Here is a 26,114-nt window from a genome sequence, read left to right as displayed (position 1 = left end):
GCATATTTTCAGTTATTCTGTTAAGCAAAGCTAGCTAGCTAGCCTTCTGGCTCATATTTACAACACTTGATGGTGGCATTTCATCTTTATGGTCTATACACATTATGGATTGTAGGAGTTAAAACAGGCCTTAGCTCTCCAATTCTAACTTGAACTTAACCACTGTACTCACAATTTTCCTCTGTTTAAAAAAAATGAATTAGCGATTTGATGACAAAGTATTGCTAGTAGTAGCCATGTGCTGTTAATCATATGCACTTGATTAAGCTTAGCAGTTTGGTGGTCTGGAGTGTTCACCAGAATCTCACCAGGAATGGACCACCCAGCAAATTCACTACAAGGTCAAAGTGTGCACTTTGCAGAGAAATTGCAAAAAAATCCAAGCTCTACATCTGAGACTCAGTTAGCATGTGAAATGTTAAAGTTCATGTCAGTGCCATTAGAAAGAAGGCTGAAGTACTGTAGTTTGGCTTGTTTGGAAGAGTTGCAAGTTGTACAAACAACAAGACCTCTGGAACAATGACAGATGAGACCAAAGTGGAGGTATTTGGCCCAAATGTGCAGTGCCACAGTCAAGAAACCAAACACAACACATCAGCTCAAATACCTTATGCCATCTGTCAAGCACAGTGGTGGAGGTGTGATGATTAGGGCTTATTGTGTAGACACAGGGTCTGGGAACCTTGCAGTTGCCATGCCAACTGTGACCTAGTCAGTGCACCAAAACATTCTAGAATCAGATGTGAAGCCATCTGTCCAACAGCTGAAGCTTGGTCCAAATTGGCTCATGCAACAGGAAAATGATCCCAAGCACAGCAGCAACTACAACAGAATGGCTAAAAAAGAAAAAAAATCGAAGTGTTGCAGTGGCCCAGTCTGAGACCAGACATAAACCTGACCAAAGTGCTATTACTGATAGTCCCTGCTGCTGATGGTAGCTCTACGAGCAACTGAATCATGCGGCATATGCAGTTTCTCACAGGTTTGCAGAGTGCTATGAAAACGTTCTTTTTACGATTGTATTCTTACTTATCAGATAGAAAAAAAAGGATAAAAATGCTTTAATGATACTGTAGAATGAGATTGTAACCTCATTCTCAGCAGTTATAAATTCCACTTTATTTTGTAAGAGTGCTGTAAAATAGGAATATCTGCTGCTCTAAATCCTTTTCGTTTAGGTAGCTGTGCTTGGCACCACACTGAAAGGTCACAGCATATCTTGGTATATCTATTTTTAAAGTACTATTAATGACTTTGGTGAAGGTCCCTCCCCCACCAGGGCTAAAAATATTTCAGGAGAGGCAAGGATACATAGATGAGTGGGGGAAAACCCCTCAAGTAAATTGCGCCCAGCATGTAACATCTATATGCAAAGAATAATACTCTAACCCCACTTGCTGCAGTCTTTACATCCTTTTCTGTATACGCCCAGTTTTTTTTCCACCAACTGAATGAAATAAAGTGTATTCCCTGGAATTAAGTGTTATTGTGTGCGCATGCTTCTCAAATAGGCATCATAGTGAAATACAGCATGTATTCCACAGGCTGATCAGGGGTAAATAAGCAGCAGATACTGAAACATTTAAAAATGAAGGCAGGTAAGTCTCTTTCATCCATTCCATGGCAAATAAAAAACATTTTATGTTTCCATTCATGTACTCCAAATGAACGTAAATTAGTGTAAGATGGTACTTTATTGGTTTCAAGAGATGGAATTGCACCAGCCCAGAGTCTTAGTTGAATGAACATATCCTTGATTTAAAGCATTTCACATGTACAGTAGGTAGATCTTCTCCAAAATCATCTTACACAAACTGTTGAGACATTCAGTTCACTGTTGTTTAGAATCCGGTTTTTAATATTTAAATGAACTATAAAAAGCACATTAAAACATCTTAGTTACAAAAATGGGTCACCGAAAGGGATTCTCAATGCATTCACAGAGGGATCTGAACAGTGGATCTCTAACAGTTAATGTATTTCTCTCTTTTAAAAAATCCCCACCCAAATATATATAAACTTAATTGCTTAACCAAGGTATATACAGGGCATGGCAACCTTGCATCTTAAAGGTTATCAAGAAAGTTTGAGGTATCCAACCAAAATGAAAGCCTGTCAGAAAATGGAAAAAACAAAGAAACAAAACAAAAGAAAAATAGAATTAAATAAAAGAAGATGAATGCCATGATTGCTTCCTACTAGCACGGGATCACAACATTAGTGGGAGATGTTGTCATATACGTGCAGGTGTAATACTTCCAGTTGTTTCACCTACGGTCACAAGGGCAAAACAGCAAGTAACCTCAAGCTTTGGACTGTCAATATATACAAAGGGCATACAGTCTAATTTAGCAATAGAGAACTGTTTGAATGCTCACTTTTATTTTCTTCATGACATGTACACAGTAAGTGTTGGAACAAAAAGACAGAATTATAAATTGACTTGACTTAATGATGCCTTTAACTTACACGGTATGTCTTTAAACCAGCGTTGAAATGAAAGAGCCAAAAGTGAAATCTGATACACATGCAAGTTTTGAAAGTGGATTTAGAAATAAAAGTTTTGTACAAAATAATAATTACAGTATTTTATAATTAGCAAAATACACCTTCTTTTGTAGCACCTCTTTTAGACTTTGTGTGTGTTTTGAACAAGCACCATTGTTGTTTTCATACAGCACCTGGAGAGTCCAGAGAGGAGACGCGTGTCACCCCCCTCGGTTATGTCCGATTCACCCTCCTCTGCCACACGATTCGATTGTCCTTCACCTTTGCTCCGTGACGTGGTTAAGTCATGTGGTTCGAGCCCCACAAGGGCAACAAGTATTTTCCTGGGTTACACATACATACATGGAAAGACATGTTTGCTACACCATCTCTTATTCAAAACTTGCATGTGGCATGGAAAAGGGTGGGGGGCTAAAAATGGGGTTTGGTAGTACCCAGAATGTCTCAACTTGACTTTCTTTGTTGGCCCCATCAAGTCCTTTTTTTTATTTTTTATTTTTTTATTTGACTTTTTCATTTGTATTTAGCCAAGGAAGCAGACAGGCCCAACTTCAAACCCAAACTTCTGGTTCGGATCCCCAAAGTCAGTCAACATGACATCGATAATTGGAACCTGATCAATTTTGGGAGTATTAATCTCCATCACAGTCTTTCCGTAGCCCTTCCTCGTCTGCAACAAGAGAGAGAGGAACACATTAAAAACAAGCAGTCAGATGAGAAATGATCAGGAAAATAAACCGGGACCTTCAGCTGTGTGCTCAATCTGTAAGCTCATCATAAAGCCATTTCATTTATATCTTAGAGAAAAAAGCTACTGGAAAAACTCTGTTTGAAGGAAGATGTTACCAACTGATAACTTTAATTGCATGAGTAATAAAAGTTGTAATTAAAGTAATTAAAGGTGCCAGCAGCTCAATTTTTTATCCATTCTCTGATATTTTCTCATTTTTCATATTGTATGAAGGTTTGGAATCAGTTGAATGATTTAAATTGTGATTTAGATCATTCAACTGTGGATGTAAAAGCCCAACAAAGCCCAGCATTGGAACCATGTCAAACTGCATTGTCTCTTTTAAGTAAATGAAATACTTAAAATAGCTCTATTCAACAAATGTGAATTAGATAACAAACAGAGATTATAGCCATTCAGAACAGGACTGCTCTTTATCTTTAATTTAATACACCGCAATAAACATTCTTATTTAGGCGGTCAAGCTTACCTCGCATCCATCTGAGATGGCCTTGATGTAAGGGTTGTTGTCGTAGGACATCTCCTCATCATTGGCACCCAAGAAACGCAGTGCCTTGTTGTAGCTGTCGCTAGAGGCGTCATACCACGCCACAGACTGGTGGCAGCTGTAGGTGAAGTTTTGCCTGGCTGAGGCTGTCAGTAGTCTGAGGAAGGTCATTTGTACCATGTTTATTGCGTTCCCATCTGCGTCGACATAGGAAAACTGGACAGAGATGGAAAGAGAGAGAATGAGCAGCAATTACCAAATGTTTGTGAAATAAATCTAAATAAATGTGATGACTGATACCTGATCTTATTTAACAAGAACAAAATGTTCTGTCTCTCCATGCAAGATCGTACAAACTATGTGAAAAACAGTGCAAAATAATTTCAGATCCCTAAATACTTTAAGTTGAAGGACTCATGTGGATAGTAATGCATGTGGATAGTAATGCATGTGTATGGATGCTCTGCATCCATACACATGCACAGTCTTGGAAAGCTTCAAGAGAAACAAGACCTTTAGACACGACACAGTTCTGACAGATACTTTGTGTAACTCATGTCTGAACATGTGCATTAAAAGCACTCACTATCCAAAGTCAGGAAATGCACCGGGCTTTCAATACCTCAAAGTCGTGTCATTTTCTGTCACAGCCAGCCTTTGTGCTGTTGTGGAATGAACCATGACACCAGTTTGATGGAGCGGGACAAACCTGTTTCTTTCATTGGTGAATACAGTAAATAGATGACGTTTAGAGAGAGATTTTCACTGTCCAGGGACAGAAGGAGGACAGCTGGAATGCTAACATCCTGAAGAATTCTCCTCGGCTTCACTCTGATATTTTAGTGATACTTTCTTCTGTATATGGCAAAGTCTGGTTACAGAAATGTTTCAACAGTAACCGTTTATGTGTGGTGTTACTGTCTAAGCAAGTTTTTGAAGTTCAATGAAAAACTTCAGTGTATGCACCCATAAAAAGCAAATCCATACCTGCTTTAAATGTGATTGCTTTCACTCTCAAGGTCATCTTCTTGTAAAGCAGTGCAGTGCTTCCAGCACCTCTGTTACATTTACATTACTCACTAAGAGTCCATTTTTGACTCCTTGACTTCTTGCATTTGTGATATTATCTTGATCTCAGGTTTGGCAGAGATCAACTTCTGTGTCAAACTGACTGAAACTTATGTTTAGGGATGGGTATCGAAAACCGGTTCTTGTTGAGAACCGGTTCCCACTGTTTCAATTCCTTGGAATTGTTTGCCATTTTTGCAAACGATTCCCTTATCGATTCCAGTCGCCCCGAATGACGTCGCCACGGTGCGGAGCATCATTTACCTAGCAGGAAACACGGCGCGTAAGCGGCTCAAACGCTCAAAAGTTTGGTTACACTTTACTAGAACGGATGACAACAGGGCAACTTGCAATACTTGCAAAGTAGAGATTTCATTTAAGGGAGGAAACACTACGAATATGCAAAAGCATTTGCTCAGAAAACACGTGATAACCTTAAATGAATGTCGTGTTTTTAATTCCGCTCCGGACTCATGAATCTCAACCCAGCAGCAGCGGTAACGTTTGCACGTCCTCTCCCGTTAACTAACAGTGCATATTATGTTAGCGCGATCTGCCTTATTACAAAACCTGCCATTACTGTGCGTTTAGGTGATCATGATGAGAGAGACAGACAGAGTCTGGCTCAGATGCTGGCAGTTGTCGCTGCAGTCTACCGGTAGCGTCTCCTTTCAGGCCAGGATAGACGAATGTCACCCAGCAGTGTCTAAGTTTGTGGTCAAAGGCTTGCACCCATTTGCCACAGCAGATGCCCCCGATTTTAGGTAAGTGAATGTGTTTAATTGTAGGCAGGGACATTACTGGATATTCTTGTATAATTGCTACTGAATAATTTATGTTATATTTTGTTATTGCTACAGAAGAATATTTATTTTATTATTTTACATTTACAAATTTTTTTCCTGGGGACCCTGTGACACCCCATTGAAGAGCCGTAGGCTGTGGATCTCTTAAGATCTCACTGTTGGGTTTGTAAGGCCATGTTACTCCTAAATTTCTATCTTGTTCAAAGAGAAGATATAAAACGAAGTTCCAAGCTAATCGAACTTAGTGTTCTCCTTTCTTATAAAGAATCGATAAGAGAATCGATAAAGAATCGAATCGTTAAACAGAATCGAAAATGGAATCGGAATCGTGCAAATCTTATCAATACCCATCCCTACTTATGTTGCAGTTTGGGCCTCCAAGTCAGGAGAAAGTGCATTAGATCAGATCGATCTTTCTTTCTTTCTTTAAAAAAAAAATATTTTTTTTACAATTACAACTGTGAATCTTGCCCAAAAGAAAAAACTGGTAACAGGTTTTTGCATTTTTTTTATTGAAGTTTTTGCTAAAACAACACAATGATGGGACACCGCCTGGAGTATTTGCCCCTGTTTTGACACACTGGAGTTGATCCAGCAATTGGGATAAATGAACACTTCCAAGTGAAAATGGGACTTTGACTGAGTGACTGAAACCTAGCAGGACTGCTCAAAGAGACAACTTTGAAAGAGTTTGCAGCCAAATTCAAACTAAGCTTCTTTTTTTTTTTATTTTAATAGGTGCTGAATCATATTGTTGAACCAACAGCTGACTAAATATGTTTCAGTCTATGTTAGATCTCTAAGAGATGGATGAGAGATGAAAACAAAAAGAAAACTTACTATTTTACCACGCTTAAATTCACTAAACCATGATCCTGGGACTTCTTTGGGCCACGAAGATATTCTGACCTTTGGATAATAAAAAGACAAAGTTTATTAATATTTTAGATTACCACAGGCATGATATGTGAACATTTCTGCTGTATACAGCAATGCCTCAAGCATAGCATCAAAGTTTATCATCTGGGAAAGAAGATAAAACTTATATCTCCGAGAGAACATTTTCACAAACTTCTTGAGTTGTGTGTAGTGTTTGCCTGTCGGTGGTGTTTGAGGTGCTTGCACAAAATCAGATCTGAACAGGTTTCTACCTGCAGCAGATCAAACAAGTTCTTATAAACAATGGCAGCCTTGTGATGTGCCTTCTGTTGCGTCATTGTCTTAGCATAATGGCTTAATAGTAATTTAGAAAGGATGATTAACAATAGTCAGTTTGAAATAACTCGTAAAAACCTAAGTTACTTACTCCACTGGACTTCTTATCTGGATAAATGCAGGTTTCGCCTCCGGCAGTGAAGTTACAGTAGACTTTGAAGGAATCCCCTGAGCAGCCTTGATTCGGGTCAATCCAGTACTCACCTAAAGAGAACCAAGAACAGCCAAAATTTCTCTTCAACTTACATCGACAGAAAATTGCAGAAAGCTCAGTTTCAAACGTTAGTGTGCTTGATTTCTTTACCTTAAGTAAAAATTTGTTGCTCATTTTCATGGCTCACACACAGCTGGATTAAATGATGTTTTTATGCCTGAGCCAAGGTACATTTTATTCCTCAAAGGAAGTAAAGCAGCAGTAATAAACCTACTGCGCAGCAACAGCTATGGTTATAGACTTTAGAAGCAGATAATCCCACATTGTACCGAGAGGAGAGACGGCCTAAAATTCATGCATTAATTATAAGGCAAAGACAGGGCACAAAGGTTTAAAAAGGAGATATACAAAGAGCTATCAAACAAACACTAATGCTCACTAATGAATTTAATTCTTTCAGAGCAGGTCTGCCAATCACTGTTATACCGGTTTTATTTTTTTCAATAGAGAATCCATTTGTCACAATAATGGCTGTTAGGATGAGCATTAGTATCTGAAAACATGAGGAGAATCTCTGGTGGCTGCTTCGCTCTGCTGATACAATGAAACATGACAACAACATGGGTGTGTTTTCCTTTCAGGCTGAAGTCTTGCTGGGCTTCAACTTACCATCGGCAAACTCTGGGTGGCAGAGCTGCAGATCTTTACATGTCCTGGCGGGGTTGTTTTGGGTGCCCATGGGGTATTTCATGCGTTCAATATCTTGCTTGAGGTTGTTGAGGGAGCCAAAAATGTCCTCCATACCCTCGCCATAATCCATGATGGTACCATCTGACTGGATATCACTGGAGCGCTTTGTCTTCTTTGGTGACTGAATTGGCAGAGGCTGGATAGCTTCACCTGGTGGGCCCTGTAAGGTGTTTTAGATTTCATACAATATAAAAATATACAACAGACTTTGTACAGGAAACAATGAAAACAGTAGTTTGAAAGACTCACAGGAGGACCAGGAGGACCAATTGTACCAGTGTCTCCTTTTGGACCAGCAGGACCCTTTAAAGTTTACAAACATGTTATTAAAGCTCCATTTAAAGTAAATGCTGATTGTCGCAGCAGCAATGCATTATTAGAAACATGGGTTTGTACTCACACTTGAACCCTTGGCTCCTTTGGGACCTTGAGGACCCTGTATGACAAAGAACACAGTACAGCAATTTAGCAAAGTCATTCTGTTATGACATTAATATATAAGTAGAATAAGTAACAAACATACGGGCAAACCAGGTGGGCCTGGGGGACCAAGAGGACCGCTGGCTCCAGCGATACCCTGTTATGAGATCAGATCGAAGTAGAAGGTACATATATTTGAGAAGAAAAACAAAACAACAACAAAAAACATTGCAGGGAACAGAATTACTGTCAAGCTTGAATAATTGGTGACATAAAAAAAAATACGATAAGAGAACCAGTGACATTCAAAGAAAACTATCAAAAGTGGCCAAACACTGCACTTGTGACAGGCCTGTTGCTTCTCAGGCCTTAAAGTAAACATACGAATCTGAATAAAAATGTTTACATTCTTTAGCTTTGATAAAAGGAGGCAGTGCAGTATCACATGGATAGATAACCAGCACACTAAACGAAGGCAGGCTGAAGACTACAGCAGAATGTGTTACAAATGTAACATATTCAGTGATCCTGCAGTGTGTGTGTGTTTTTAATGGATGAAGGCTGTCATGTCCTCCTTTCAGTACTGCTTCTTATTTAAGTGGAAAAGACAGAATAAAAGCGGTCTGATTTTTAATGATGTGGCTCAGAATGAAAGCAGTTTTTCACATCACACAGTGTGATATTATAACAGCAGTGTCACACACACATAGGAACTGACCACGGTGTTAATGAGTCGTCAACGAACATCTATACTAGTGTTGATGCTCATATACTTGAACTGCTCGTTTCCATGATGTTGATATTCTACATGCTAAAGCAGTGTCAACTAAAGAGTTTGGTTTAAACACCTCACAGCCATAATTATACAGTTTTCTCTACACATTTTAAGCAATTTGCATCAGTAATCCAATGAGACAAATGTTTTGGATACAGCAAGAGAAGAGATGTGCAGTGCATTGCAGAGCTCTAGTAAAAAGCTGTAGTCAAAAACAAGTGACTGTGGCAAGATCTGTGGCCACAGTAGAAGGGCAAATGGGCTAAAAATGGCAAGAGGTGCAGGGCAAGTGGCCTGTGGACCAGTGTGGGAATAGAGTCATCAATCACTTACACCGTCGCCCTTGCCACCAGGAGAACCTTGAGGCCCGGGCAAACCTCGGTCTCCCTTCTCTCCTTGCTCGCCAGGGGGTCCAATCAGACCAATCAAACCTGGGTGACCCTGCAGGATGAAAACAAATGTCACTTGTGAACTCTACCATAAAAAAATGTTCATATCTCCTGACAAAGGTGAAGTTATTTCTTTATCCGCAAAAATGAAATGCACGTGGGAGGCTGCAAAGGGTGAAGTTTCATTACAGTACAAATCCTCAGGGATTAAAACTGGAATGCTTTTCTTACAGCACACACCGAAGAACTTCTCTGAAAATCAAACATGAGCCAGGCCAATTCACAAGTACGTGATTACTGAGAAACTGGTGAGTTCTAACCGGGCCCGCTAAATTGACAACATGCAACACGGTGCCTAAATTGTGCACTTTTAAACTGCTCACTCCCAAGCCGACCCTGTCAGTGGGTGGGAGGCAATTTAGCTTAGCAATGTGTGCTGTCTGAATATCCTCTGCAGTTATATTTCATCAGCAAATTTGACAGTGTTTAGTTTAGACAGATTTACAGTGATACATCACATTCAACTGCATATTCAATCACTTTAAGGCATTTTTCCTTACAGAAAGTATGACAGAACTCATTTTGGTTCATTTTAATTTAAGGGTATAGTTGTCTTCTTAATTAAATCTGTTGCTTTTGATAATTTCCAAAAGGCATGGAAGCTGGGTAGAAGTTGTAGTCTTGACTCACTTCTGCCCCAGAGTTCCTCTCTCTAATTATAGGGTTATCTCCTATATCAAAAATGAGAAATGAAACCAGTCTGCAATCAGACGAAGAAGAAAGTGCTACGCTCACCTTTTCACCTTTAGAACCCGGGTCACCTTTCAGGCCAGGAAGACCGGGAGGACCCTGAAGAACAATAACTGAAGTTAAAAATCAATTTTCACAGAGACGAACAAACAAAAAAAAAAAGAGAAAAGAACTCATGACAGTACAAGCAAAACTGTAAAGTTACAAGACTTGATTTTTTTTAAATGAGGCAATAAAGAGAAAGAAAGAGAAGACAGTAAGAGAGAACTTGGAGTGTCAAAATGAGAGGGAACAAAATAAGTGACTCAAAAATCACACGTTTCACAGAGAGGGAAGCAAAGAAACAACACAAAAGATGAAAACACTTTCAATTGAGACATTATTTAAGGGGATAGGCTATGGTTTTGTTAAACAACCAAATCTGGAACAAGTCTAATGTGAGTTAACCTCTGCAAGTCTGGAAGCAAGACTGTTTCAAAAACATCCCCTTCCAACAGCACCAGATCTAGTTAGACAGATAAATGCCAAGGGTAGAAGGCAGGAGAGTGTAGGGGACGCTATGCATACTAACCATAGGACCTGGTGGGCCATCTTGTCCTGGGGAGCCGGGCATTCCTTGTTCACCCTGTGAAAAACCATTCAATTGTAGTGAGCATTATAGGCTGCTGTATTTTCTCTGGTCTGCCATTGATTTTCTGTGCCCAGCATGATGATTAATAGCCCAAACAGGGAAGAAAAGTGTGCTGGAATAAACAAGCGAAACTAAAGTATAAGCCAAATGGGAGTATTGATTATTCCATGAAGTCTATCATCATGCCTTAGCCGTAGTTTTTTTTTTTTAGAAAAAACGTGTGTGCACTTTGAGTGTGAGTCTTAGTTTAAGCATGCGTATCTCTCTGGAGTATATCGTATGAACAGGAAGGCATCATTGCTGAAGCTTCAACTTACAACAGGGCCAGGGATTCCACGCAGACCCTCTGGACCAGGTTTTCCTGGAGGTCCCTGGGGGCCAACTGGTCCTGTTTTACCTGCTGGACCCTCCACACCTGACTCACCCTGTATGTGGACATACAAATGATCTAATGGTATAACTTAAGCAAAGTTTTGTACAGTTGAGCAAATGCAGGTTTTAAAGTAGCTAGTCCAAAGTGTTCAGTCATTGAAGAAATTTAGGAAATGTGTCCTGGAGCCTACAAGCAGTAAAACAAACAAATAAATCAACATGCACACGGTTTTTAGGAAAGCATAGCCTGCAAGCACTCACCACAGATTCAAAACCAGTGGTATAAAGCTGGTTATTCATAAAAGTCTTAATGTGTAATAGCAGTGTGTAATATAATGGGATAGATTAAAAACTGTGTGTGGCGTTTGAGATCTGCAACACACACACACAACCTTATTAGCTTATTAAGTATTTTTCTGAAGCGACTCAGCACTACAGACTAATTTCAACTGCAGGCTGCTTTGAGTTTTAAATTATGCCGAGAAAGTATCTCGTCTTTAGACTGGGTAAATGGGGGCCAGTAAAAAATTCATATATAAATAAATGAATAAAATTAAAAAGATCCTGAGTTTTCAAAGTTATGTTGCTGCTGCTTTACACAGGGTTGAAAATTGGCCCAATAGATGGAAGTTACTCTGGCCATGTTTTTAATAAAAAGCTCATGAGAACATAAAGTCCTCATGTTCTACAGCTGAATACTGACAAGCTGTATTCTGAAACACAGCATTATGCAAACAGAGCACATGGAAATAAACCATGTCTGAGCTGCAAGGCACTTACAGATTAAAGGCTTATTGCAAAGCTGTCAGAACAACTTTACTGAATTTATTATGACCACTGTGTATGACATATGCAATGTTTTCGATCAGGAATCAGATAGTTAAGGCCAAATCTCTGTTTTAAGAACACCGTAGAGTGTCATTCATTAACAGTGATTATCAAACATGTATACAAAGTGTGCAACACTACTGGCATTAAAAAATATTATTTTCTTCAGGTTAACATCCACATCCTCCCTGTTATCCATAAACAGAGAGGCATCTTGTTGCAAGCAGCATCTGGTGTTAAATGATTTTGCCTATGCACAAAGCAGCAGAGTATGTGTGTACATTTAGACAATGATGAAACAAAGAAATTGGCTTACAACAAGTGCAAACTCAAGAGGAATTTCAGCGAGCACAAAAAAGAGAAACGCACGATAACTGAAGAATACCTGAGGGCTATACGTAAATAGCCTTGACTTCCTTTGTAGGCCTCGAAATTAAGCCACAGAACAATAGGAGAAACAAGTGAATCTTGGTTTTACTCAAATAGACTGTGTTCATAAATTTCCATCTAATCTGCGATGGAAATTAAATGACTTCAGCGCTTTTTTTGCGATTTTAATTCCACAATGTGGGCGCAGTGAGGGAGGAGGAAGTCCGAGGGACTTGCTGAGACGGCTCTACTTTGCAAAGGAAGAATTGATTTTCCTACCTTAGCGCCCTTCTCTCCTTGCCTGCCCTCTGCACCAGCAGCCCCCGGAGGTCCCTGAGGAGGATGATAGTACACTGCTTCAGCATTCCGACATAACATCAGCACAAGCCAACTGTACAAGAAGACTGCACAAACGCGTACAGGAAATGAACACCAGAGTTATTCACAGAAGTTGTTACTCTGTCTGTTGGCTCATTTTTTCAAGTTACATGCAACTCTGCATCATGCATATTTTGGTCTCAAAAGGGGAATCGCTGGAAATTTTTGTCAGTTGTCTTTCTAATTAAATTCTTGGTGGATATTTTCTTCAAACAGGGTGGATCTTTCTCTATCATCCATTGTGAAGTACAACAGGTCTATTATGCAAAGATCTATCTGAATGACTCTTCTATGTCTGCCTTCAATAATTTGCAATCAGCCATGTTAAAAACAGAAAAAATCACATTTAAGAAACACAGGCGTCTTCGGTCAGAGCCAACAGTTGTTGGATCCTCTTATCTTTCTGGTCAGGCTCTTCGAGGCCCACAATGATTTCTTTCAACTCCACCCTCTTCAAATCCACTCTCCATCCAAATTCCACTCTGATCTGGCCGACTGCAGCCTGAGTGCTATTGACTGAGAGCCTATAATGTGAGCTTGCCTCCTGTCTTGGCGCTTTCATCTTCTCCTGATGTGCACCTCTTACTGGTGATGAAGAGGCAGGCTCTTGATCAGCACAAAGAACCATTTCAGTTGTGGCACAATATACAGCAGCTAGAGTCAATAAGTAGGTTTATGTCAAGGTTTCTAAAGCACCTTGACATATGCCATGTGTTTAGGACAGAGATTATTAGTGTTCCAGTTAAAAAAAAAGAAAAAAGAAAGAAAAGCTGTGGCCTGTACCCAAATAAAAAGAATTAAAGCCAGACGGGGTTAATACGTTTTCCCACCTCTCTTTTTTCAGGGAGCATAGGTGAATAAATTTCCAGCATTAACGCATTATAAGAATAAATGAAGCTAAATTTGTGGACAGGCTCAACCGACTAATTAAGAATCACAGGCTGAAGCAGACAACGATTTAAGGACGGTTACAGATTTTTAAAAGGCCAAATGCAGAGAAATTACAAAAAAGTGTTAGGAGGAGTTATGTATGAGCGACCGGGCATGGACTACCAAGGATCTGCGTGGAGGGAAAAATGGCCCTTATCCTAACTATAATCCCTAGGACATTAAGGTGCAGCATATGCTGATACCATGCTAAAGACTCAGAATATAAATTTGACTGGAGACATTAGAAAAGCAAACAACCCTGGTTTATAAATGCACAACATGTTTTTTTATCCCATTGGACCGAAGCCCAGTGCTTTTCTTTGAAATGCAGTGAGGCACTCACGATTGTAACTTTTCATTCAAATTTGGGAGAATAGCTGCTCATTTTCATGTGGACTTTGAATTTCATGTGGGATTGAAAATATGTTAATGTTCAATCCTTGACCTGCACATTCTGTTCAGCAATTTATTTTCTTTGATATTTTTCACCGAAATCTCAGCCTCATGAAGTATATGAAGGACATCTGCTTTACTCACGTTGTCTTTTAGTGTGGCTATATGCTTTTTTTTTGTTTTTTACATTTTAAATCAGGCCTGCAACCTTGAGAAGATTCTCCCAACGTTGAAATCCTCTATTATGGCAGCCAAAACCGCAGTGGTGACAAATCTCAGCTGTCACACATACTTTGACTGGTTGCTGTGCACTGTCCTGGCCTTGACATCACTCAGCTCTTCTCTTTTAATAACATCCTAGCAATTTTTCCATGTCCATGTTTTTGTTTTGCTCTGCCTGTCAGTCTAGCACCCATGGATCAATAGTGTGTCAGACTCGCTATATCTCTCTCTCGCTTTTGCTCTTTCTGCCATATGGACCTAAATGAGTTTGGAACCCACAGATTCTCGCTTTTTTTCTCCTCTTACCAGCAATTTTTTCGGTAAGCCTTTCCAATTTCTTGCTATGAAAAAAAAAATTGATTCATGATTTTCACATCCTGATGTTCATCTCTCAGTAGGCTTTAAGGTGGCTTCTCTTCGCAGACAGCGTAACGCCTCGACCCCTTAAATCTCCCACTTTGTTGTCCCCATTCTACTTTTAATGAAAATGAGTCTCTCCGGGCTTTACTGCCAAAATTGAGCTGTCGAGGAGGAGTTGTCGCAAAGCGAGGAAGAACACTCGCCCGCTGGCTAAAGAGGCTTTGTACAGTGCCAACAGAAATCCCACCTCCTTTATCTATTTTAAAAACGACCTAATACACATCTCAAATGAGCATAATAAGTTAAGATGTTGTAGCTGATAAAAGCGTTAGTCAGCAATGACAACTGTAACAATGGGACCATCCGATTGGTCGATTGTGGATTTTAGCTGGAACCATACCAGTGATGCAAACAGTTTGAAATGAGTTTTAACTGCCTCAGGCTTACTCTCTTGCCAGGTGGTCCAGGTGGGCCGGCTTCTCCTGATGGACCTGGAGGTCCCTAAAAGAAGCAAGCCAAAAAACAAAAGAAAACAGAGAAACACTATTAACAGTTTGCATAAACAAGTAAATCTGTACTGATTATGATTTTTTATGAAAGCACAGCATTCGTCTTCTGTCTGCCAGAAGGATAATAACACAGAGGCCGAATACACATTTTGGGAATGCTAAACCCCTCCATAGTCTGTAAGAGTTACACCCAGACCCAAAGTTGGATGGTGCACAGCACTGCTTGAAATAATACACACTGTGTTCCCTGAGATACTTTCATCCAATTATCTCTGAGTTAATTGCAGACAATCAGAGTGTTTTTTTTTTAAACATTCAAACTGGTAAATATTCACAGTGTTAATCAGCTCATTTTTGGGATGACTGCACAGTGACATATAAATACAAAAGTCATTGTGTGTAGATCTGATTTCAAAGAAGGGGAAGCCATCATATGAAGTTCACATTATGTATTAATATACCTTCTAAATCAACATATTTCACTGCAGCATTCAAAGATGCAAACCGGCTTCATAAACAAACAAACAAAAAAAACAGAATATGTAACATCGGTCGAGTTTTTCTCTGGCAATGATAAAGGCTTATTTACATCCATAAATATTCAGAGTTGTCATTCGTTGCACTTTACACAGGGCCAGCACATTAATACGTGGATTTTATTTCTAATTATACTTAATGAATCTACAAAGCAGATAAGTCCATTTACCCTACACCCATACCTATGAGGTAACTAGCATGAATTAAAATGCCGCAGTGTAAATTATTTACTCACTAAATATAATTAGAGCATTTAGTGGCAAACTTGTGGTGGAGTACTAAAGTCTAATATAAAACTAAAAAATTAATAAAAGCACTTTGACAGAGAAACTGACTATTAAGCTGATGTCCTCATATGATGTGCTTGCACCAAGTGTACCAAATGTTATACGTGATATAAGGTCATGCAGTCATTTCTTCATTCCAAATTACAAAAAAGTGTCAACTTACCGGTTGGCCAGCCTCTCCATCCTCTCCTTTCTCTCCTGGTTCGCCATCAGTGCCCTGCAAAAAAGACATTAGAGATTAGTCTGACACTGGAATATCCATTAGGACCATACTCTTTAATTCTTGCATTAAACATGATCCACCTGGAACAGAGTTATACGTACTCTGTACTCTATATAGGGCTAACATAAGGGTTTCATACTTACAGCTACACCTGGCTCTCCAGGAGGGCCAGGGTCTCCAGGGAATCCAACAGGACCCTTTGGAAGAAAGAAATAAGATGATGAGATGCATCCGTGTTTAAAAAAAGACATAATTTTCCTGGCTTCAAGCATTAAGGACATGGTTAGTAATTTCGACAGTGATTTAGACTTGGTGTACTTGGTTACAGCCTCTGAAGGAAATATGATGGACTTAATGATAATGTTGCAAATCTTTGAGAAAAGGCTTCACTGCATCCCATTTCTATGCAGGTATAAAATATAATCTCCATCAATAAAAAGGCTTTTTAGCTCATGAATATGTTCTAGGCTAAAATTGCCTGCCTTATGGCTGCAAGAGATATTTCCTTTGGAACAGTAAATTTAAGCTTGTCTGAGTCAATCCTAAAAAACTCTTATAGAGATATTGAGAGTATGTGCCAGACGTACAGGGTTGCCCTTGGGGCCATCATCTCCAGGGGGTCCTTTGGCACCAGCAGGTCCAGCAGCTCCAGGTGGGCCAGCTTCTCCTTTCTCTCCCCTCTCACCTTTAGGTCCCTGTAGTGATGGGGGGCAAGGGAGGGCATTCATTACATCAATTCCACAAGAGGGAGCATTTTTTTCTTCCAAGGCTGACACTGAACAGGATGGGGTGATAAAAACAGACAAGCAGTCAGAGGCTGCTGAGAGACACTGGATCCAAAGATCATCCCAGTGTTGGTAACAGAGCACAGCAACCCTGGATGGTCAAAAACACTGATGTGAAATGAGGTGCAACATATATATTTTTAAAAGCCTTATTTAAATTATATAGATAAATAAAATATATTTTAAAACCTCCCTGATGAAAAAATATGCTGGTTATGATTTTCAAGTTTTCAAACCGTGTCTATTATTTGCAAGTCCAGCTGTTAAGTGTTGTAAAGGATTAAAGCTGATTTGGTGAGAAATCAGGAGAAGATTTGGATACATGCGAAAAAATCTTTTATTCTGAAAATTCTGACTTTAAAGTAATTTGATTGTAACTTTAATGGAATCTGGTCAGTATATAGTCAGTTTATACAAAGATCCTTACTGATCAATAATTTGAGTAAATAAATCTTTACTTTTACACATTTCAGGCTATTTTTACTTTTTGCTTCATGTTTATGTGGGTGAAAAATCAAGTCTTTGAGCGTACGAGTTGGTAATTAATGTCCTTGGTTTCTGCAACATTTCTTAAAGTAAGATGATTCACAGTTCAGTTAAGATGTGGAAACAAGCAAAGAAACAGAAAACTAGAAACTCATGTAGTCCACTACTGTTTCATTTCTTAATATTTGTATTATTAATTAATTTATTGTGTCTGAATCTGATGTACAGCATGTAAAGGTTCATGCGTGTAAGCAAATAGGATGACAGCTAGATTTAGATTTATTTTATACTAACTAAACTATACGGTACCAACACTATTGCTTATGATAGGAATGTAAACTTCACCCTAACTCTGAAACTGTCACACCAGCAATTCAAAGAGGAACTAATAGAGGGCATACAGACACCTATAATCACACTTTTTTTTACAACTTTTCAATCTGCTGTTGTACCTCAATAATGATAAATTAAGAGCTAAAAAGCAAACACTGATGGGTGTTTTTCTTCGACAACAGCAAGGTCAAGTGTATGACTGCAGTACGTTAATGAGTTTAAAGCTTTTAGAAGTAACTCCAAACAAGTATGGCACTGAAGAGCACTTCCGATTTCTTGTGCAACAGCCCCAATGTAACTATCAAGGAGGACAAATCACAACTTAAGCTGCATTAACACGGATGTCTGATGTTTTAAAGGCAACTTGCTTCAGGGTTGCTGCAATCATTGTTCATAAGGTCAGAAGCAGTGTGCAGATCCTCCTGCTAATTAGGCTGCATCTTAAGAGGAATAGACTCAGCTTGGCGGGTTATGTGGATCCAGGGTGCAAAGCAGAAGAGTCATGCTGAGATGACTCTTCTTCTGTTAAATGTGAGGAACAATTACTATCATGGTGATGAATACACAGTGTCACTTACAAAAAACAAACAAAAACACCTCCTCATTAGGTTGGAGTTAGTGGTAAATATACCAAAAGTTAGTGAGTCTTGTTTTTTTTCCTTGTCACCATTCAATTGCAATGGTGTGCACAAAGTGAGTTTATCCATTTTAAAGACGGGCCCTTCAATCATGCTACAGTGCTAGAATCTACAGTAAAATACTGAATGTATGTCGATAAGCATGGTCCAGTGTGTAAACATCTAACATGTAACACAGTGACACAAATATACATTAGCAACACATATTTAGCTTGACAGAAAACAAAAACAAGAGCTTACTTACCTTAGTTCCAGACTCTCCAGGTGGTCCTGGGTTTCCAGCCTCACCTTGCTCACCCTGTGGTTAGACAAATGTCAATGTCAAAACAAATAAATCTTCAATATCACACTTTTTTTTTTTCCAAATTCAGATATGATATCTGAAATTGAGCCATAACTACGTAAGTCATACATGAGAATAAGTATTATTGTCAGAATAAATAATGATATTACTAACAGTTAACTCTATTAAGTCTATAACTGTAGCTGACTAATAATGTGCTACTATATTCAAAGTATCCGTAGTCCTAGTCCTGGAAGTGCTATAATTTTTTTTTTTTTTTTAAAAACGACATTGTGTCCAAGCTCTAAGTCATAAAAAACATACTGAAATGAACACACGGTGTTAAAAAACAAGAAGGTGACTGGGTTGTCTGAAGTTGGCTGGAAGGTGTAACAGACTCTAATTCAGTCTCAGTGCCTAACATCCTTCAGTGCAGGCACAAAACACTGGGGTGCCAAGTTTTGATTCTTACCTTCTCACCTACAGATCCCATGGGGCCCACACCACCTGGAGGACCTTGTGGACCCTGCAGCAGGACATAAGAAAGAGATAAATCATCATCAATCACTACAGGGAAGGACAAGTAATGATATAAAGGCCTCACAATGTAAGTTGATAGAAGTAAAAAAAAAAGTCACAGTCTAGTATGCATATGAGTATAGTTGTACTTAGTACAGTTGTTAACAACTATTTGTACGTACATCAGCTCCACTAGGACCCTGAGGACCTCTGGGACCAGGTGGACCAGGGGGGCCCTGCAGGAAAGAGTCAGAGAGTGTTACAGTGTATTTAACAAACTTTTATAAGTACTAACAAATATCGAGTGGTTTCTCTCTTACCATAGGTCCAACATCGCCGTTCTCACCCTTTTCCCCAGGAGGTCCTGGAAGCCCCTGTGGACAAATAAAATGAATAAATGATCATGTTATTAGAAAAGAAAACAATCATTTTACTAGAGTTGTTAACTGTAATCACAACGGCTGATACTACTGATGCAGTGATGCTGTAAAATATTAAATGTATCTGTGAGCCAAATGTGCACAAATGAATTACTTGAATTCATGTTTCACCTGCTGTCCGTGTTCAATTAAACATCCAGTGAGTATGATCAGTAAGGTCAAGGAAAACTGCTGCCCTGAAAGGTTGAATTTGTTAGACTCTATGTTACGTACTTGTTGCCTGAGCAAAACGGGGGGGGGGTTAAGCTCCCTTATGAATTCTTCGGTGAAGGTGTCATGTTTTTATTCTACAATTCTTCCTGCAGCTCTGCAGACATGTAAGAGAGCACTAATCTATTATTTCTTTCTCCCTTTTGCAGTCAGTAACTTGTACATCCTTATTCCAAGGTGCAGGCATAAATCCTGCTCACTAATTCTTGTAAAATAAGCTGCGTGGTCCAGACCTCACATGTGTTTTTGATCTGTGACATTTCTACCAGTAATTGCCACGATATCACTGCTGAAGGTTGCTTTGCTTCTGTGTGATTTAGGAGTTGATCGTGAGTGAGTGGTGGAGGTTTGCTGGGGGAGATCGAAGAATTTATTTCTCCCCACATTACACTGAGGACACACAATGAAAACAAAGACCCTGTGCTGACTGTTTTGAGCTTGTGCATGCATGCGTCTCAGCATGTGTGTGCTTGCTGGGTGCTGAAAAAACGGTGTGTGGATGCATGCTAATGTCTCCTGTGCTGAGTAATATAATCTGTGTAAAGGTCCCGTCTAGTCTAAGATCATTAGCAGTGCTACTCATTATGTAGAATAGTAAATGTGCTCAATGAGGCCAGGCTATTGGAGTGGGTTAGTCCATGCAATTAATGGAATCGTGATGGGAAGTGAATTACTCCCAATTAAAAGTCCATTGAATAAAATCCTGCAGAGACAGGATAGCACCTCGGATTGATAAATAGCAGTCTATGTAATTTGATCAAGACAATGACCCCAATCTCTGCAGTAAATGCCCAACACGTCTAGCTTAAGAAGTTGATTACTAATAAACAGATAATTACAAAGAAATGAGGTCTATCTATGGGAAAGGTCCTACCTCGTTAGAATATTATCATAGTTCAGGAAAACACCATTAAAGTTTATGTGTATCTTTTTGTGTCAAAGTGTTGGGTTTTTAAAATGCACCCAATAACTTTAGTCTGGCCTCAAGTATTTCCTTGGATGAATAACCCTCACCAATGAATACATAGAAAAGAAAAGTACACCACTGATAATAATCTATTTTGCAATACACGCACTGGCAGGCCTCGTTGGTTTTTGTGAATTCTTTGCGGGGGCTGAGACTGGCACTGCACAGAGAAGCCAGGCCGTGATGAAAAAAGGATTTTGCCGTTGAATGGAGGTGAGAGGTGCAATCGTTGCAGGTCAAAGCAAGTTTACTGGACGTGACATTCCAGATCCAATTAAAGTGCTTAAGCAATAGTGTAAATATGAATTTGTTTGTGTCTACCATTTTTCCACCGTAGCTTGTAACCTGAAGGTCACAGTGTAGTTAAAAAAGGTAAATGAGTGTTTCTGACTATAACGTGTGACATCATTAGACACACTATTGCAGGCAGACAGAATGGAAAAAAATAACGTGAATATTATCCTGTGTGACAGCTATATATTACAATTTGTATTCATAGTTATGGCACAAACCTGCAGACCAATAGGACCAGGAGGTCCAGGGAAACCTCTGGAGCCCTCATCTCCCTTCTGTCCGAACATGCCCTGTTGTCCTCTGGGACCAGGCTCTCCATCACCTCCCTTATTAACAACAAACAAAAGCAAAGATTTGAACAGCACTGCTGTGACCTCCTGCTCAGGTTTAACTTCTCATTCTTTGTCAGTACTTACAGCAGGACCAGGAGCGCCTACAGGACCTTGGAGACCGGCTGGACCAGGAGGACCCTGAAACATACAGTGAAAATAATACCACCAAAATGCACATCCCCACAGAGTCAAAGACAAATCCAAGCACCCACGAATCACTTCCTGAGTAGAAGTCTAACGGGCTATTTTTTATTTTGAAGAAGGATGGATATAAATGTTCTGTATCACCTACCTGTTCTCCCTTGTCAGCTTTGCTTCCTTTCTGACCTGGTTCTCCAACTTCTCCCTGGTAAAGAAACAAACACACAGTCAGTTTTTGAGATAATGAAAAATGACTTGACTAATAAACAAAACATGTCCCAAACCCAACAATAAACAACAACAACAATAGTTATCAGCTAGTGCTGATATTCTTCTTCTCTGCATATTTGCAAATTCAAGCCCAAACACCAAATGTAGGATTTAAGACTTCTAAATGAGCACAATACTACATTCTGTTATTGCAAAATCATTGAAAACCTCAGCTTAACAGAAATATACATTATCTATAACTGTAATGGTGAGAGGGTATACCGACACAGTCTGCACAAATGCACTCCTGGGACTAATTTTTAGACCTGAAACTAACTATGTCAACCTTTCTGAGGGCCATAAAGGTATGCATATGTATAATATTTGTTCTCGATATTAAGGTGGAATATCAGAAAATGGTTAGGTTAGGCTGAATATTGTTTTCATTCCCAGTTTCAATTAAAGATAAATTACAGCATTTAATACACGGTGACAAGTTTCATTCTTAATCTAATTTTGTGTAATGGAAGAATGAGGTTCAAGAAGAAAATAAGTGCTTCCTGTCAAGGTGCAATTAGGTACTTTATTTCCCGAGAGTTCACGCTATGTATATACAAGTACAGAAATGTATTTTGTCAGTCAAAGTTAATGCACTGCAAATCTCTGCATGAGCATTTGTTTGGCAGCTTTTATAGAATGTCTGATAGTAACCCTAAAGGCCATAATAATTACAAGAAATGAATGATGTAACAGCATCTCCTGCAATTGTGCTTTCTGTTACATCTGTTTATGAAGATGGATAAGCAACAGTTAGAAAAAGAGGAATATATTTTTGTTGCAGATTAATATGGGAAAATGATTGATTTACCCACATGCCCCACTTAGGGAACACAAGCAGCTGTAACAGGATGAAATTGGTGGTGCTGAATGTAGGTAACTGACCTTGTCACCATCCTCACCAGGTGGGCCCTGGGGTCCAGCAGGTCCAGGCAGACCTACAGGACCCTGGACACCATCACGACCAGCTGGACCTTGAGGCCCCTTCTCACCCTATAAGAAGACAGAAATGTCTTTTAATTATATTCTGAAAATTGGTAACCAAAGAAAGGACAAGAAGAATGAAGCTTTAGGAGCAAAGTAACACTTACAGGTGCTCCCTTCTCCCCAGCGGGACCTGGGGGACCCTGAGGGCCAGGTCTACCAGATGGGCCAATTGGACCTCCTGGGCCAGCAGCACCTCTCTCACCAGGAGAACCCTGTAAGCATGAGCACAATACGGACAATATTAATGAAAAACAAGGGCAGAAGGATTTTTTAAAGATTTCAGTTTTGTTGGCCTGGTTGCACTGAACAAACACCGAGGACATTAGGAAGATGGCAAACAAAGACCCCACTGTGTCTTTCTGTTAATAATATATCAATAGATACACAGCTACACACAAAACCCTCTTTTTAAAATGGAAAGTGTGAAAACATTAGCAGAAACATGCAGTATCAGGTGGCTTTCAAGTTCTAAAAGAGAGCAAAGCTCATTGAAAGTAGTCAGCATTATCTCCTGTCAGGGAGCCGATGTCTTAGTGGTTCTCCAAGCCCTGAGCAACTCTCACCTGCAGCTGCATTACAAAATGAAGCAGACTTCTGTTGCATATATATTATACTACTCAGTGTTCAGCTCAATCCATAAAACATGATTATGAATGACACTCAGCACTTTTTGTTTTATATTATTGATGCAGTGAACCAACCTGCATACACACTAATTTTGGTTACAGAAACACAAGATAAAAACTCTGAGTATAAAAGCCAAACAGATCATTTAGACTCTGTTTTTATTGAACAAATGCTTTATGTAGAGACAGGGATGCATCTTCTTTTTTTAAATGATAAATTCATACAAACGACTGGTAGTTTTGGCTTACTGAGGCTGTTCTAGGCAAGGCAAGGCAAGGCAAGTTTATTTGTATAGCACAATTCAACAACAAGGTGATTCAAAGTGCTTTACAGAGACATTAGAAACAAGAACAAATAAAAAGCATGATTTAAAATTGATTAAAACTACACTAATCAAACTTAAAACACTACAACGTTCAACATAACAATAACCCTAAATATGTAAATAAATAATAAAAACTTAAATCTGGTTTATATTCTATTTAGCCAGTACTGTGTTGCGCAAGTGTCATGATGACACAACAAACAAATATCTGAATTAAAGTAGTATTTGAATATTCAAGTCTTAATAATACTTCAAATGTATAGTGTGGAACTATCTAGAATAACTATCTAGAAGAATCTAAGATGATAATATAAATGGCATGCAAACCAACACAATCCAGAGAGCATAAAAACAGTTATCTTTACATAGCTCTCAGTACTGTACTTACAACAGGACCAGGTGGACCCTGGGGACCCTCTCCTCCCTTCAGACCAGCAGGGCCCTGAGGTGAAGATGGAACAAGAGACATAAATACCTTCACACAGCTGTTGAACTTTGTGTTTTAATTGCATTTAACCAAGCCAATCTCCACTACAGCTGAGCGCTGAGATTTTCATCCTAGTAAACACAAATCAAAGGCCAAAGCTATAGATTGCTAGTGTATTGTAAATCTAATATCTGTAATACATATCTCAGTCACAATATACAACACTTCAAAAAACACATTTCATCTATAATTGTGTTGTTGTGAATACTGCAGGGAAAGTGTAGTGGGATTCTTTTGCAGATAGATGGCTGCTTAAAGTTGCAAGCGATTGTATGGGTGCATACAATTTTCTCCATCTTGTTCTGCATATGCAAGCTTGTAAATTCAGTTTTGCTCATGCAGGGGTGTGCATAATAGGCTAGACGCATGTGTGCTGTTTTATATATTTGTCAGTTCCCATCATGTGCATGTGCAGCTCCCCAGTGGGCCACAAAAGAACACATAGCAGTATGGGTAATGAGTTTTTGCTGGCTCTGGCTGTTTGCTGGAGTAAATTACAATGGCAGAAAACAATCAGTGGTGCTGCTGTCCTGCAGAGCCCGACTGACCTTGAGGATGGAGGAAGCACAACACTTCCTCTCCCTGCAGTATATCCATTCCCAGATAACCCAGTCTAATTGCCAACATTTCTCACTTAATAATTTATTAGGTAAATAATGCATATAGAAACAGCACATAACTTTGCCCTCCCCACAAGAAAAAATGTTTGGGTTAAACTTTTACAAATGAATCCCTAATCAACAATTCCCAATTCTGTAATACAGGCCCAAGATCCATTGCGGCTGTTAAAACAGCGCCGTCGGTGGCAGCAGAGCAATGCCGAGGCACGCCTGTTCATTTGTAAAATGTCGCTTTGGATTTCCTCTGCATCGGATTGATCACTTGGTGTGAATTCCGGGGCCGGAGTCGGTAATGAAGTGACTTGCTCTAGATAGATGCTGGTTCATTTATTATGTAGCTATGTTCTGTCACTTTCTACTAGCAAACACGTGTAAAGGAAAACTGATGATGATGAATAGATGCAGGTGAAATGGAGCACTTACCGGGGCACCGGGTAAACCTCTCTCTCCAGGGAAGCCACGAAGACCAGGGGGACCGTCTTTACCAGGGGATCCCTGTGGCCCAGGATCACCCTACACAAGCAATAACATGTGTTTAATTGGACTTACTATAATTCAAAATGTTGCATTAATTTTTGAGTATAACTACAAATGTGTCATTTGAAACTTTCCTGTACCATACTAATTCTTTACATTAAGACTGTTATAAAAGATGAATCATCTGTCACCATTCACAAAGATTAATTCAGGCACTGTTGCTGAATAACAAAAGCTCACTTTCCATAGAAAAGTATTGAATAGCTTCACTCTTCGTATAGTCTCAGTCTGAAAAGGTCTTAGACTTACAACTACTGTTTTGGTATGTTTGATATATATAGAGAGATTTTTACACAAAACGACATCATCTACATAACAACTGCTAACGTAACTTTACTGCATAGGAACTGATGATGTTAGTATGGGTTTGGAGATGCAACACATGTGAAAAAAAAACCAAAGGATTTTTAGTTGCACTACAAAGAAAACCTTGAAATTGAGAAACTTATGAAATGACCAAGTCACTTAATGATTCTCATCCCACTGGTGGAATATGCATTGCAGCCATTTATGTATTTAAAAAAGGACTATACTGCAGTGCTGGCTGCTGAGTAGCAGGAGGCAGAGAGAGAGAGAGGGAGAGATACATAGTACTGGGAAAATGAGCAAATATGTGTACTAATGCCTCTGAACTCCCCGGCAGGGACAGGAGTGAACCTGTTTCAAAACTGACAGCCATCATGAGCTATTAGATGCAATTAGTTTTACAGACACATGTTTCCTG

At 39.3% G+C, this 26,114-nt stretch overlaps 1 protein-coding gene across 4 annotated transcripts in view; it reads right to left on the bottom strand.

Annotated features, from left to right (window-relative positions):
• Positions 1–1,675: 1,675 nt before the first annotated feature.
• col11a1a (collagen, type XI, alpha 1a) overlaps positions 1,676–26,114 on the bottom strand; it is a 68,762-nt gene continuing 44,323 nt past the window's right edge. For all 4 annotated transcript variants that reach the window (XM_026179229.1, XM_026179227.1, XM_026179226.1 and 1 more), the window contains 28 exons: positions 25,277–25,366; positions 24,135–24,188; positions 22,899–23,006; positions 22,693–22,800; positions 21,692–21,745; positions 21,484–21,537; positions 21,286–21,393; positions 19,477–19,530; positions 19,339–19,392; positions 19,110–19,163; positions 18,599–18,652; positions 16,700–16,807; positions 16,256–16,309; positions 16,053–16,106; positions 15,004–15,057; positions 12,553–12,606; positions 11,022–11,129; positions 10,645–10,698; positions 10,119–10,172; positions 9,268–9,375; positions 8,263–8,316; positions 8,140–8,175; positions 7,989–8,042; positions 7,659–7,899; positions 6,927–7,039; positions 6,461–6,529; positions 3,729–3,962; positions 1,676–3,178 (listed from right to left, as the gene is read on the bottom strand). In XM_026179229.1, coding sequence (XP_026035014.1) covers positions 3,032–3,178; positions 3,729–3,962; positions 6,461–6,529; positions 6,927–7,039; positions 7,659–7,899; positions 7,989–8,042; positions 8,140–8,175; positions 8,263–8,316; positions 9,268–9,375; positions 10,119–10,172; positions 10,645–10,698; positions 11,022–11,129; positions 12,553–12,606; positions 15,004–15,057; positions 16,053–16,106; positions 16,256–16,309; positions 16,700–16,807; positions 18,599–18,652; positions 19,110–19,163; positions 19,339–19,392; positions 19,477–19,530; positions 21,286–21,393; positions 21,484–21,537; positions 21,692–21,745; positions 22,693–22,800; positions 22,899–23,006; positions 24,135–24,188; positions 25,277–25,366 — 2,388 coding nt within the window. In that variant the 3' untranslated portion in view covers positions 1,676–3,031. The remainder of the gene's footprint in view (positions 3,179–3,728; positions 3,963–6,460; positions 6,530–6,926; positions 7,040–7,658; positions 7,900–7,988; positions 8,043–8,139; positions 8,176–8,262; positions 8,317–9,267; positions 9,376–10,118; positions 10,173–10,644; positions 10,699–11,021; positions 11,130–12,552; positions 12,607–15,003; positions 15,058–16,052; positions 16,107–16,255; positions 16,310–16,699; positions 16,808–18,598; positions 18,653–19,109; positions 19,164–19,338; positions 19,393–19,476; positions 19,531–21,285; positions 21,394–21,483; positions 21,538–21,691; positions 21,746–22,692; positions 22,801–22,898; positions 23,007–24,134; positions 24,189–25,276; positions 25,367–26,114) is intronic.

Source organism: Astatotilapia calliptera, chromosome 9 (genome assembly GCF_900246225.1).
Source record: "Astatotilapia calliptera chromosome 9, fAstCal1.2, whole genome shotgun sequence".
Classification (NCBI taxonomy): Eukaryota; Metazoa; Chordata; class Actinopteri; order Cichliformes; family Cichlidae; genus Astatotilapia; species Astatotilapia calliptera.
Note: the sequence above shows the minus strand (reverse complement) of the source record. Positions and strands in the feature narration are given on the sequence as shown.